Source organism: Equus przewalskii, chromosome X (genome assembly GCF_037783145.1).
Source record: "Equus przewalskii isolate Varuska chromosome X, EquPr2, whole genome shotgun sequence".
In the NCBI taxonomy this organism is placed as follows: Eukaryota; Metazoa; Chordata; class Mammalia; order Perissodactyla; family Equidae; genus Equus; species Equus przewalskii.
The window spans coordinates 6941123-6956485 of record NC_091863.1 but is presented as its reverse complement, the minus strand read 5'-3'; the positions used below and the strand labels follow the sequence as shown (position 1 = coordinate 6956485).

At 46.0% G+C, this 15363-nt stretch overlaps 1 protein-coding gene across 15 annotated transcripts in view; it reads right to left on the bottom strand.

The window, feature by feature from the left end:
• Nucleotides 1-15363, bottom strand: part of CLCN4 (chloride voltage-gated channel 4) — a 68414-nt gene that overhangs the window by 27554 nt on the left and 25497 nt on the right. For 11 of the 15 annotated variants that reach the window (XM_070605297.1, XM_070605298.1, XM_070605299.1 and 8 more), the window contains 4 exons: nt 9895-10049; nt 7422-7521; nt 3137-3324; nt 208-330 (listed from right to left, as the gene is read on the bottom strand). In XM_070605297.1, coding sequence (XP_070461398.1) covers nt 208-330; nt 3137-3324; nt 7422-7521; nt 9895-10038 — 555 coding nt within the window. In that variant the 5' untranslated portion in view covers nt 10039-10049. Of the gene's footprint in view, nt 1-207; nt 331-3136; nt 3325-7421; nt 7522-9894; nt 10064-10275; nt 10386-15363 lie in introns of all 15 variants that reach the window. The other 4 variants (XM_070605301.1, XM_070605305.1, XM_070605292.1 and 1 more) reach the window with 2 other exon arrangements.

Sequence of the window (15363 nt, the reverse complement as noted above, 5' to 3'; positions counted from 1 at the left end):
TGGCCTTGAGCAAGGTACTTAACCTCTCTGTGCTTCAGTTTCCTCAACTAGCAAATTAAGAATAACAGTACCTACTTCACAGGCTCATTGTAAGGACTAAGTGTGTTAACAGATGTCAAATGCATGGAACTGTGCTTGACACATAAATGCTACATAAATATTTGCTATGCTTATCATTGGCACAAAAGAAATTCAGCCACCACTCACCTCTGGTATACCAGAGCCACAGGCGTATGGCGCAAATACGCGCACCAGGGAGACAGCCAGAAATGCAAACAGCAACGCCCACAGGATGTACATTAGGTAATTCAGAATGTAAGCACTGGCCCCCTAAACGACAGACACCAAACAAGAAAGAACACGTGAGCCATCACAGACCCAAGCAACTCGGCCCCCCGCCCCCTCCACTGACAGAGCGGCAGCTTTGATGGGACCGGACAGCTTCTCTCCCGGTCCTGTGTCAACCAAAAGGCCAGCCTTGCTTCTATCAGCTGTTGCTATTGTTACAGTCGGTACACAGAAACCAGCACCGGGTATTTCTCCAGGAGCTGTTAACACATAGCTTCTTCCAGGCGAGATCTCGGAAGGCACGGAAACCGTGAACGACACTTGGTTTTAACCACCACTTGCACTACAGTTAATGAAAGGTGTGATGCAGAAAATTCTGCCTTCGAGACCCTGGAAGGTTTCTTTTGTCTTGTCTGGAGTGGATCGACCTCTCCTAGCTTTCCTTAAGGCCACATCCATGCGTAGCAAGCAGCAGCATTGCCAATGAGCAAGGTGGGGACCGGATTTTAGAATTACTGCCACTCAAATGTGGTCCCCGGACCAGCAGCAGCATCACCTGGGCGTGTGCTGGAAATGCAGAGTCATAGGCCCCGCCGAGAGCCGCTGCGGCAGACGCTCTGGAGGGGGCCCGGCAACATGTGTTTCAACAAGCTCTCCAGGGGATTCCGATGCAGGCTAACATTTGAGAAGCCCTTTCAGAGGGGAAAACTTGATCATCTCCTTCAGAATAATTCACTGAGCCATTTATTCCAAATTATCTGATGTGTGGAGAATGCTTTCCGAACCGAACACATAGTCTGGGGTCTCTCACGCTGAGGACCTGGTCTGCGGGGTAGAGATCACATTTCCCAGGCCTCCTCTTCTTGTCACCATCTGGAATACTCAAGTGAAGCGGGGAAGGAAAGCGGGGTCACCTACAAGTCAGGCCATGGACACGGCCCCATGTGCATCTATTAAATGCAAAAACACGTTCCAGGAGACTGCTCTGGCCTTTACACTCACATATATTCACACCCTATGTGGTGAGAAATCAGACTGAGGAATACATTTTGCCTACTTAAAAATGTACTGTTGTGAGACTAAAAATAACTTCTCACTCTTGCTAACAGTAATTCTTCAATTCAAAGTATAAATCTTAGAAATGGTTGAAAAGTCATATTCGGGGCCATAATTCCAAAAAAAAAAACCAACATATTGCAAGTAGGAGAGAAGGAATAAAATATGGCGCCCAGCCAATTTTGCCTGCCCACTCCCATCAACCCAAGTAGAGAATTTATTTCTGGAAGTAATGGAGAGCACTGAGAACGTGTGAGATTTCAAGACCCCCGCCTACTTCTGAGATTTCAAGGACTTAATTTTCAATTCCACTGAGAAAGAGGTTTAGCAAGATGGCCAAGTGCATTCCAAATAGCTTCAGCTGTGGTAAGCCAATCTGGCAAAAAAAAAGTGGGGGCCGGAGGAGATGTATAAATCGATTACATCTATCTCTCAAGAACAGTTCTAGCTTCAACAGTCCTCACGTTACCCCTAATGTGAATCTTGGCAACCTAGCTTCCCCTCACCTGGGGTTCTGATCTGTCAATGACCCATAGTCGTGGTAACCACTGAATTCAGTTAGAAGTTAACCCTTTTCCTGAACTAAGATTTTTATACAGATCTGAAGCACTAAGTGCCATGAAGGCAAGCACCCCAGTCTGTGATGCCCCACTAGAGCCCCTGTGCCTGGGACATTCCCGTCACAGAAGGCCCAGAAACACCCTCTGCAATGCGCTCATAAAATGCATTGGAAGATAACTTAAATCACAATGAGAGCCCACTTTACACCTGCTAGATGGCTATAATCGAAAACAGACAATAACAAGTGTCGATGAGGATGTGGCTAAAATGGAACCCTCCTATGCTGCTGGTAGGAATGTAAAATCGTGCCATCACTTTGGAAAACAGTCTGGCGGCTCCTCAAACAGTTAAACATAGAATTACCATGTGACTCAGCAATTCTCCTCCTACGTATCTACGCAAGAGAATGAAGACCTGTGTCCACACAAAAACTTGTACACAAATGTTCAAAACAAAATCATTCATAATAGTGCAAAAGTGGAAGCAACCGATGTCCATCAAGTGATGAATGGATAAATAAAATGTGGTCTACCCACACAATGGAAAATTCTTCAGCCTCAAAAAGGAATGAAGTACCAATTCATGCTACAACAATGAATGAACCCGAAAAACAGTATGCTAAGTGAAAGAAGTCAGACACCAAAGGCCACATATTGTATAATTGCAGTTATATCAAATGTCCAGAATAGGCAAATCTGTAGAGACAGAAAATAAATTAGTGGTTGCTTAGGGCTGGTGGGTTGGAGGGAATGGGGAGTGACTACTAATGGATACAAGGTTTCTCTTGGGGTATGAAGATGCTCTAAACTTAGATAGTGGCGATGGTGGCACCACTCTGTGAATATTCTAAAAGCCACTGCATTGTACACTTTAAATGGGCAAACTATATGGAATGTGAATTACATCTCACTAAAGCTGCTATTTAAAAAAAAAGACATCTTTTTGCCTTATTAGAAGGTATAAAAATCAAGCCTATTTCTTCAGCATGATCAACAAACCACTCTTGGTAAGAAAAATAAACACTTTAAAAAATATATACATGTACCGTGCACATGAAACAGTGGGGAAGGGCTTTCCAACTGAAGTTTGAACATTAGAGCTAGAAAAAGCCAAGCCATACTAGTATGAAGCCTGGACGATGAGCAGAACAGACACTTGAAGGTGAAACGGGACATTCCCCAAACGCCCAGCGGCGTTCCAAAGCACCCCTGGACGCTGCCCAGCAACCCACCTCTGACTGATTCACCAGCAGCTCCGACCATTTCTGCCACAGGGGACACTTGTCCCTGTCCTCAAAAGTGGTCTCGTTGGAAGTCCAGCAGCACTGCTCATGGCTGTACCAGAAGGCAGACAGGCAGACCCCCTCCTTCAGGTCAGTCATCCAGTCGACAGCGAGATCGATGACCCCAGCCAAGGTGCCTGGAGGAAACAGCAAGAGCCACATAGAGGAATCGCCCCTGGATGATGCGATGAGAACACGACATGGGGCCAACGAGGGAGCCCATGGGCCAGGAAGGCCACGCACCTGAGGAGGAGATACACTTGCTGAGGGCTGCCACTTAGATAGGAAGCTTCTTTCATTAATTGTGAAATCCCCTGAGCATTTATGGTGTGGGCAAGGCAGTGCCGAGTCCAAGGAGATACAAAGGCCAATGATATGTGGGTCCTCGGGTAGCTTAAATCAAGCAGGAGAGAGACACGCAGTTCTTCACTCGCCACAAGCCACCGGAGCCGGGCAGCTTTCAAGATCACATCTTCCAAAGTTTAGAAACAGGGTCTGCACGCCCACTAAGTGACCTAAGCCCTCAGCAGCTTCTGGGGCAGGATGCTGGGGTCACATCCGTTAATGTTGCTCAAGGAAACATGACAATTCGGACAAAAGGGAGGTGTGACAACTACAACAGCCTTGTTATTTAACTAAGGTTTTACCACCAAATGGGAACCAAACTTGGAAAATCTCACTTCATAGAACTTTCTGGATTTTTAAAATTATGGATAAGGGATTGTGGATCTATCTAAGTAAATAACTACTTTAAAGGCCAATAGAAGTGGGATAAAATAGAGGGTTTCGTGGGCTACAGGAGGCTACCTTGAGTCCCTTTCTAGAATAACTTATTCCAGTCTTTTAGGAAGGCAGGAAATACTTTCAGGTTACTACAGTTTTCAAACTGTTACTGGATCTTTATTACAATATCAATTCCCCACCTGCATCCACACCAGGCATCCACATACCTGCACCAGGGCCCACCCCTCCCTGCTCTCCTCCTCTTACATCGGAAGCTGCCCATTCTTCTTGGGAGAACACCTGAATCCTCAACACGTCACAGACTCCCACAGCTGGCCCCTTGTGTCTCTCCAGCCTCATCTCTTTCCATGACTAATCCCCACACCCTGATGTCATGGTTAGCTGTATAGACACACTCCCACTAGTCTATCAGCAGGGAAGAAAGATTTTGCTGTCTGGTTTGTGTGCCACGGTAGGGGTCAAGCCAGACGTCCAGACCCTGTGTCCACTCTAAGTGGACAAAGGCCATCTGCCTTGTCCGTTGATGTATCCATGTCAGGTATCTAGTTGGAACTCTATATCCATGTTGAATGTATGAGTGCAATAAATAATGAAAATCAGGAAACTCAGGCCCATCCTTTAACTCAAGGGATATTTATTGAGCACCTACTTACTATGTGCCAGTCAGCATTCTTTGCCCTGGGGTTATGGCAATGAACAAAGGAGACTCAAGTCCCTGTCTTTGTGGAATTGCACCTCATGGGGGAGAAAGGCACTAGACAAAAATAAGTAAATAAACTGGGGGCACCATTAGAAGGTGATAGGTGCTAGAGAGAAAAACACAGCACGTTACAGTGGTGCGGCCACTTTGGAAAACAGACCGGCAGTTGCTCAAAAAGGTAAACAGAGTTACCATCTGACCAACCAATTTTACTCCTAGGTATATACCCAAGAGAAATGAAAACATATGTCCACACAAAGACCTGTACGCAAATGTTCACAGCAGCATTATTTACAACAGCCAAAATGTGGAAACAACCCATATGCCCATCAATTGCGGAATGGAAAAACAAAAGGTGGTCTATCTCCACAATGGAACAGCATTTGGCAACAGAAAGGAATGAAGTACTGACACGCGCTACAGCATGGACGAACCCTGAAAATAGCATGTTGAGTGAAAGAAGCTAGTCACAAAAGACTGCATACTGTATGATTCCATTGATATGGAATGCCCAGAAGAGACAAATATAGAGAGACAGAAGGTAGATTAGTGGTTGCCTAGGGCTGAGAGACGGCTGGGAACACCGGCGCTTGATAGCTAAAGGGTACAGAGGTTCTTTGGGGGCTGATGAAAATGTTCTAAAATTGATCGTGGCTGTGGTTGCACCACTCCGTGAATATATTAAAAACCACTGAATTGTACACTTTAACTGCTTGAATTGTATGGTTTGTGAATTATATCTCGATACAGCTGTTACAAACATAGATACGTACACACGTACACGCATACACACAGTGGGTGACGGGCATGAGGCTGAGGAGGGCAGATGTACTTTTATAAAAGGTGGTCAGGAAATGCCTGAGGCGGAAGATGACATTTGAACAAAGACCTAAAGAAGGTGAGGGAGGGGTCCTGCAGATATCCAGTGGCAAGACCTAATGATCACCCCAAATTCCACTGTTATTCATTCATTCATAATCACTGTTAGCCCACACCCAATCTTCCTGGCTGACTCTGCTTCAGACAGTGCTGGGAATCTCAGCTTCGTTTCGTGGAACAACAGTGACACCTAGTGGAGCCTTCTGATCAATGCCCTGCAGAGTGGACCTTGCTTGGGCTTCTCTATCTTGAGAGTCAGAATATAATGTCCGGGGTGCCACTGAGAAGATGACGGGCCAGGCAGTGAGATCCCTGAGTCCTCTCCACCGTTAGACCAGCTGGGGATCGGGAAAATGAACAGGGCACACTTTGCTGGCTTTCCCTTCCAGGTACATCCAGATCAAAAGAATACTTCAGCCACCTTCATGTCAGTATCATCCCATTCTTGCCTTCCTCCTATATTCTTTTGCGGATGTGTCCACAGGATCACCCTTCTCCAGTGGTTCTCACCCCCGGCTGCACATTGGAATCACAGGTGGCGGGGGCTGGGAGGAAGAGAAGGAGGCCTTTACTCAATGCTAAGGCATCATCTCCAGGGATACCATTTCACTGAAGCCCAGGCAGCAATAGATTTTTTTTTTAATCCCCCAGGTGATTCTTCCTGAAAGAACTGATGGAAATTGGGTTGATACTGAAGCCAAGTGGTCAATATGAGATTTGTTAACAGCCCACTGGGGCTCTTAGATTAATCAATAAACCTATGCTGCGCTGTTTACTCCAGCAAGACGCCAGAACATCTATTCCAGATTTCTTCATTTTCCCTATTTATTTCACCTTCCTAGGAATCAAGAATAAGGACACGGTACAGTAACGTTACTGCCTTTATGCACTGGGAAGGCCACTGGGAGAGGAAGGATAGAATGGGAGAAGTGGATGGACAGCTGCTGTGACCAGGATTCTTCCTGACGCACTCCTCTTGGCTCTGTGTGACATGCCAAGACAGATGGAGCCCCTCCCGGGCAACCGAGCCCCTCCTACAATCGCATATGGACTAAATGAAAGAGCGAGCGGAAATCACAAAATTCGTATCTATGCCCTGTTATAGTCATTCTCTGATCAATCCTATGACCATTACTATTATGTTATTATAGGTAGGGGATTTTTATTAAGAGAATCTCTTTAGCGTGCTCACACTTTTATTCTTACACATTAACCTTCACAGCCTGCTAAAAGGAAATAAGTTTCAGGAAACAATTTCCATAGAGAGCTGGTGTGCTTGATATTAAAAGGGCAAATTTCCCCTCCAGATATTTGTCCATTCACTCTGGAAACATCTCCTGCTCACAGGCATGATGTCGGAATTCTGAAAATGAAGGACGCAGAGTCCCTGAGGGTCAGAACGATGCATAGGCTGGAGGTATTCCCCCAGGGTCCACCTCAGATCCTGCGGGTGTCTCGCATTATTTTCAGTGTCTCAGGATGTTTATAATTCCTTCCAGGGCCTACCAGTATAAAGGCTACTCTCACATGGTGTTTTATTATTAGAGATCAAAACTTTCCCATATTCTCTTGCCTTCTACACAACCAAGTTCTATAGAATATAAAATGTGTGCTATCGATAAAAGCCAGTATGGCATTAACCTTCGTGCTGCGTGGACAGGGCAGCCCAGCTCTATAACTACAGCTCGCCAATGACCGCACTCGGCCATGCCTTGGGGTCTTGCCTTCTGGGTGATAGATTTTATGTTAAATGTAGGGTCGTGTATTTTGCTCTTAGATATTTCAAGTAATCAATCCGCTGCGTGGGTGAAGGAGAAGCACGCCATTTTCAGACCTTCATCCCAAACAGTCGGCACTGGGTTCCAGCCCCTCCAGCTCGGCCCCGGGAGGACTGCGTGGCCTTCCACGTACCCGCCAGCAGGCCGATGAGCAGCATCACCACCCATCCTGACCAGGCATCCAGCAAACTCTTGATGAACTCCCATATGGACTCCTTGCTTTTGCTGGTTATCTAGAAACAAAAAGACGCAGTCGTTGATCTGGATACATTTTCTAATTCTTGCTTCCTTCCCTGAAACTGTTTCCTCTGGAAAAAGGTGATTGAGAAAACTAATGTTATTAAGCAACCAAATTCCCACTCACGTCATCCTTCAGTTACCCACCGTGATGATAACATGGGCTTTCTAGTTCAGAGAACTACAAAGATGCCAGAGCAGTCTCCAAAGAATTAGAATCCCAAAAAATTCACTTAATTAAAAAAACTTACTAAGTGTGATTTGATCTTTGATTATTCAAAGGCCATTCTGAAAGGAGACAGCGATTGGGTGTCACCATTTTGAATAAGAATTACTATTTGAACTTACATTGTAAGGTCTGTTCACAAAAGAACCTCTTCAACAAAGACTTCATTTCCTTCTGTTGTTTTCAAGGGTAAATGTTAACGGCAAGCACTCTGAATGAGCTGGCATGGATCACGATTCCCAGGCAGATGGAGATGTCTACACACATTGGAAGAACGCCCCTTCGCCTCCCCGTGTTAACGGAATCCTACATTCCTCTGAGATTATCATTGCCCTCATAAGCCTTTGGAGCAGGGCTGACAAACATTTTCTATAAAGGGACAGAAAGTATATATCCTCGGCTCTGCAGGTCAGATGGCCTCTGTCACAACTACTCACCTCTGCTGGTGGAGCACAAAAGGAGCCATAAAGAATGTGTGCATGAACGGGCGTGGCTGTGTTCCACTCAAACAACTTACAAGAACCGAGCCGACGGCCACGCTTCAGCCCCTGCTCCAGAGCGAAGGCTGCCCCATCTCCCACAGTCCTCCAGGTTGGAGCCAAGGGCTGGGCCATCCTCTGGACTCTGCCTCCCTCCCTACACATCTCTCTTCCTCCTTTCCCGGCCAACCGTGTGAAATGATGTGACACGGTCGCACTCTCAATGTCACTCCTCATCCTACTGTGAAGCTGCTCTCCCTGAGGTCACCGACAGCCCCCCACACTGTTGGTTCGACTCCTACTTTACCTCTCCATGGAGGGGGACGTGGTTAGCAGCCCTGACCTCGCCACTCTCTCCTCCTTTCACTTGTGCCCACTCTTTGCTGGTTCCCCTCTTTCACCTCCACCTGCTTCGTCTGAGTGTCCGTCACTGGCTCCCCATCTACCTCCCACTGTACCTAGTAAATCCGGGCATTGCCCAGGGTCCTAATTGCCTTCTTACTTCTCTCCCTCTATACACCCAGGCTACTGTGGCCACTTCTAAAGCTTCAGCACCACTCGCATGCCAAGGATCCCTCATTCTCTAGCGCAGCCCTGACCTCGCCCTTGAACTGCACAGAGTTCTCTCCACCTGCCGACCACCCCCAGCTGCAGGCTGGACAAACAGCTCAAACACCAAGCAGCTGAAACAGAACTCATGACAGGACATCATGCCCTTCTGCCGACAGCCAGGGTGTCATCCTTGACTCCACTCCCCTCCTGACCCCAACACCCCCTCTCAAATCCCGTCAGTGGCTTGTTTGAATACCTCCTGACCCTGAGCCTCTCTCCACCTGCACTGCACTACCCTTTGTCAGACCTTCTTGCTCTTCCTCCTGAGCTAATTTCCAAGCTTCCTGTTTCTCGCTTTGCAATGCATCTTTCTTGTATTCTGGCCATCATTCCCAGTGTGGCCCCACTGCCCATGGTGCCAGACTCATCTCTATTCCTCCCCTTCCATGAATCCTCCACAGACCTCAGAGCTCCCTGACCTGCCCACATGTGCCATGCTCTTTCATGCCTCTGTGACTTAAAAAAGGGCCATTCCTGATTTTAGAATCCTTTCCCCTTTCTCTGCCTAGCAAACTCTTAGTCATGCTTCAAGACCCAACTGAAATGTCACCCTCTAGAAAACCCTTCCCTAACCATCCCTCCTAAATTATCCCCTAGCACTTAATACATAACTTTATTGTTGCCTATTAAAATATATATTGATTGCCAACTAGATGCCAGGCACTATAACATGTGCTTTCATACACACACAACCTCATTTATTCCTCAGCTATAATTACCTCCATCCTTACAGATGAGAAGATGGGGTCCAGAAATGGCAACCCAAAAAGTCATCCAGCCTGAAGGTGTCAAGGGCAGGATGTACTCACTTTGTCTGGTTCCAGAGTCCCCTCATTACCTTCCATACCACACCTCTGTATGACACAGCCTCCCACCCAGAGCACCTGGTATTATAATGATCTGTCCATGCCTCTGCCTCTCCCACTAGCCCTTCTCTTCTTCAGAACCTAGTTCAGAACATGACATGGGAACCTAAGCACCAGCTCCAGAACTGTCCAGTGAAAGCAAAGCCCAGCCACTGAGGGGATCCCCTTCCACATGTCACCACCTACCTTTCTGTGTCTGTCGGTGTCCCGAGACTTTTCCCTCAGCCAGTCGATGGTGTGGAAGTCCTCATACGTCCCCACATCAGGGAATGGCTCATCGAGGAAATCCATCAGGTTTCCAGAGCCACTCATCGCTCCTGCATTGACCATGCTAGTTACCCCTGGCAGAGAAAACCTGTGGTTAAAAACGTGTTAGCAGGACATCTGCACAGACACAGCAGAATAATCCACATGTACCCTTTTCTTGTATAAGAAAGAATTATTTCAGCATAGGTATCTCTCTGCTGTAATGAAATATATATATAGTGTGTCCTAGTCCGTTTGGGCTGCTGTACCAAAAACACCATAGACTGTGTGGCTTATAAACAACAGAAATTTATTTCTTACGGTTCTGGGGACCAGGAAGTGCAAGATCAAGGTGCCAGCAGATTCAACGTCTGGCGAGGGCCCAATTTCCAGAAAGTTCATAGACGGCCCTCTTCTCACTGTGTCCTCACCTGGTGGAGGGGGCAAGGGAGCTCTCTGGGGTCTCTTTTATAAGGGGGACTTAATTCCATTCTTGAGGGCTCAGCCCTCACGACCGAATCCCCTCCCAAAGCCCCCACTTCCTAATACGCTCACAATGGGGATTAGGTTTCAACATAGGAATTTTGGGGGGACACAGACATTTAGTCCATAGCACCGTCAATTCTGGCTATGTGCGGTAGCTATGTTCTACAAAGTCACCATGAACACCAAATTAGTCAATACTGAAGCACCAGCCCTAAAAGAAACACAGGGGTAGGTTCCTGTGAGCCTCTGGTCACCACATTTTCATCAATTGATCAGTATGTAACCTTGTGTTATGTCTGTTTCTGTTTAAAGACACCTTACTGAATATATCTTGTCGATTCACTAACATGGAACTCACGAGCAACAGTGCTGTAACTTGTGCCTGAAGGAAGCTTATCTAAGACATATTTTCTCCATCAGGGACCTCCCAGCCTTCTTGCCCTTAGGAACACTAGAGGCAGTCCAGCACTGCATTTCAGGGCCATTGTAAACAACAAAATTACCAATAAAGAAGCGCAACAATGTGAAAAATATGTTACTAAACAGACTGTGAAAAGGACACTTGTTCACGGCCTGAGAGCTGAAACAAGATGGCAGCGTGCTGCCTTCTTCCACCTCAGCTAGGAATGTGCCTTGCTGGCAACTCAACCTTTTGCCACTCTGCACACGCACATGTCTGTGAAGGACCGGGAAAGTGCCACGTGTATTGACTTGGGGGTTACAAACAGACTTTAGCAAACAGGCAAATTCACACTTACGGAACCACAGATAACGAGGATCAAGCATACACATTTCTTAAAAATCTCAAGTTCTGCAAAACCAACGTGTCAAAATGGGAGGGCTGGAGGGGCAAACACGGTTGAAGCATACCACTCAAAATCAAATCACTGTAACCAAACCCCTAACTGGTTCTCCTGGGAGATAAAGAAGACCACGCAGGCAGACAGCCTGTGTGGCTGTCATTGCAGATTTTCAATATGTACAACAGCAGAGTGAAAATGCTGACAAGACTTTACCTAACTGGTGTGAGCCAAGGCAATACGCAGAAGGCAGTGGCTCTCCGCACAGGGGTGCCACCATGGAGATGGAGAAGGAGGCAGGACAACCTGCCACATGAGCCACGCTATGATCTGAATGTTTGTGTCCCCCAAAAATTTGTATGTTGAAATCCTAACCCCCAATGTGATGGTATTAGGAGGTGGGGCCTTTGGGAGGTGCTTAGATCATGAGGGTAGAGGCCCTATGCTATAACAGGATCAGTGCCCTCATAAGAAGAGATCCCACTGAGTCCCCTTGCCCCTTCCCCCATGTGAGGACACAACAAGAAGTCTGTGACTGGGAAGAGGGTCCTCATTTGATCGTGCTGGCACCCTGATCCTGGATGTCCAGCCTCCAGAACGGTGAGAAATAAATATCTGTAGTTCATAAGCCACCTGGTCTTTGGTATTTTTTTGTAGCAGCCGGAACAGACTAATACAAGCTGAGAGCCACGCCAGGCTGGCGGCACACTGCCCGGGGCAAGCAGCTCTGGGCACAGGCACTCACTTGTAATTTTTCTTAAAATGCAGTCAAAAGGGCTCCTGCTGCCAGGGCAGTAGCATAGCCAAGGGTTTCTTCCTTTCCTGCCTACGATAACAATTCCACTCCCACTATCCTGGCTCCCCTTGTCTGGAAAATAATCACAAAGAAACCAAGCTAGCTTCCGTGTCATACCACTATCAGAGCCTGATTTACAGATCACAGACGAGCTGATTTGAGATGCAGAAAATGCTTTTGCAGCAGGACCACTGCCCACCACCAGTTAGCAGAAAAAATACCACATTCTTACAAAGACAAGAGGCTGGAATACACACTAAATAAAAATTACTTTGGCAAAGAGCATGGAAATTTGAATTATAGGACAAGGACCACAAAAGTGCTGGAATAGATGGTTAAATAGGTGAAGGGTAGTTATAAAAATATTTGAGCACAGGCTTCTCTCATTGCTTTATGTATTTTTATATCTGGAGGACCCAACCATGACCTGATGAAAGTGCATTTTAATCAAATTGAAAAGTCACTATGGGCAAAATGATTGCCTTACAAGCAATAAAGTGACCATAGTGATCAATTTATTGACCATCTGAGCAACTTAGCTGTTTTAAAACTTCGAGAGTTCGAGGTTTGAGCCATACCAAGCTGAAAACTATACATGTTGATGAGCACCCAGGGAAGAATCATGTTGCATAAGTCAGTAGCAACCAATAATAAAAGGGAAGGAGTAAAATTAGAAAGCAAAGATTTCATTCTCATTTCTACAAAAACAAGATGTACTGTGACAGCCTTGTGTTATATATGGTAAAGAAAACCTCTGATGGGAAAGATAAGACAGCAGGCTGTTGACCCACAATGGGGAGCCCTTGTGAGAAAAACTGAGCCAGCAGATAGAAGAATTGCAGAGACTTGGGCATTCTATTAAAAAGGAGTTTGTGTTACCTAAAATTTAACCAAATCTCTAGTCAAGTAACAACTCCAGGTAATAATGGTTGAAACAAAAAGTCACTCTGTAAAACAATTACATCTTTAAGCTTGTATGGAGCATGTCACGGTCATGAAAATCAAACACATAATTGGTAAAGGAAAATAAACATGATCTAACCTATAGATCTAATCAGGGGCTTCCCTGGGGCCCCAGAGGGAGGTAGTGACATCACTTCTGAGGTTGAGATTAAGAAAGACAGGAGGGAGGAGTGACGTCAGCATCATGGTGGAGTGAGGTGTTCTTTGTCTCTCAACTCTAAGTTACAACTAAACAGACATTCATTAAACAGAGGATTCCCTACACAGCACAACAGGATGACTGAGAGATCCATGCAGCTATACATCTGAAGGTAGGTGGACTGGACCCCCAGGAAGCAGTGGAACTAGAGAAGTGGCCCCCTCCTGCTCCTGGGTGGAAGCAATACAGGTTGCCAATCCTCACACAGCACCCAGCGCAACTGTGAGTGGAGGCAGGGGCAGCCTGGCCCATGAGTGAATGCTTGCGGAGCGGTGGCAGCCCCGCCCATGTGAGTGCAACCCACTGAAAGGCGGTGGCCCAGCCCATGCAAAGGCATCCTGTCAAGTGACTGTGGCTGGGCACACACAAATGCAAAGCAGCCCGATCAGCACAACTACGAGCAGATGAGGGAGAAACAGAAAAAACAGGCCCTGCCCCCCGCCCAGAGGTGCCAGGTGGAATCTGCAACCAAAAGCAACAGGAACCACAGCAGAACTGGTGACTCAGCCCCCAGTGGTGACAACCTCGACACCAGCTCCACCAGCAGCAGGGGCTGTATACAAGTCCCCGGGTTGCCATGAACACACCACCCCTGGCAACCAGCATCCTAAGACAACCCGGGAACAGCAGCACAGGTGGTGCATGGGACAGCAGCATCTGAGCCTGTGGAGAGCCAGTGGAGGAACATGAGACCCAGATGACCAGATCCAAAGTAAACAAAGCTGTACCTAAATAAGAGAAGGTGATACTACCACAAAAGCACCAGCAGAGGATCAATTCATCAAACACCATGAAGAACTACAGTAACATTGCAGAACAGAAGGAAAATGCCAACTCCCAGAAACCAAACCTGAAGTCACAGAAGATTACAATCTAACTGACAGAGAATTCAAAATGGCCATCATAAAGGAACTCAATGAGTTACAAAAAACCTCAGAAAGACAGTTCAGTGAGCTCAGGAATAAAATTAATGAACAGAAGGAGTACTTCACCAAAGAGCCTGAAGCTCTAAAAGAAAAACCAAACAGAAATTCTGGATATAAAGAACACATGAGATAAAAAAAAATAATGTATAAAGCATAAAAAAACAGAACAGACCTTATAAAGGAGAGAATTACTGATCTCGAAGACAGAAACCTAGAAAGACTTCAGGTGGAGGAGAAGAGACAACTAAGATTTTTTTAATGTTTTTTGCTAAGGAAGATTAGCCCTGAGCTACAATGTGTTGCCAATCTTCCTCCACTTTATATGTGAGTCACTACTACAACATGGCTGACAAGTGGTGTAGGTCCACACCCAGGATCCAAACCTTTGAACCAGGGCTGCCGAAGCAGAGCACACCAAACTTAATCATTACACCACCAGGTCAGCCCTGTAAGTTTTTAAAAAATGAAGAAATTCTTCTAGAAATATCCAACTCAATTAGGAAAAGTAACATAAGGATTATAGTTATCCCAGAAAGAGAAGTAAGGGAGTAAGGAGCAGAGAGCTTGTTCAAAGAAATAATAGCTGAGAACTTCCCAAATCTGGGGAAAGAATTGGACATGCAAGTACACAAAGCTAATATAACCCCTAATTACATCAATGTAAAAAGACCTTCTCCAAGGCACATAACACTAAAACTGTCAAAAGTCAATGACGGGCTGGCCCCGTGGTCAAGTGGTTAAGTTCACATGCTCCACTTAGGCAGCCCAGTTTGGATCCTGGGTGAGGACCTGGCACCACTCATCGAGCCATGCTGAGGCAGCGTCCCACAGGCCACAACTAGAAGGACCCACAACTAAAAATATACAACTATGTACTGGGTGGATTTGGGGAGAAAAAGGAAAAATAAACTCTTTAAAAAAAAAAAGCCAATGACAAAGAAAAAATATTAAGGGCAGCAAGAAAGAAGAAAATAACCTATAGAGGAACCCCCATCAGGCTTTCAGCAGATTTCTCAGCAGAAATCTTACAGGCTAGGAGAGAATGGAATGATACATTCAAAATACTAAAAGACAAAAGCTATCAGCCAAGAATACTCTGTTCAGTGAAATCATCCTTCAGATATGACAGAGAAATAAAAGCTTTCCCAGATAAACAAAAGCTGAGGGAGTTCATCACCACTAGATCTGCCTTACAAGAAATGCAAAGGTTTACAAAGCTTTGAGCAAGGAGGTAAGTAA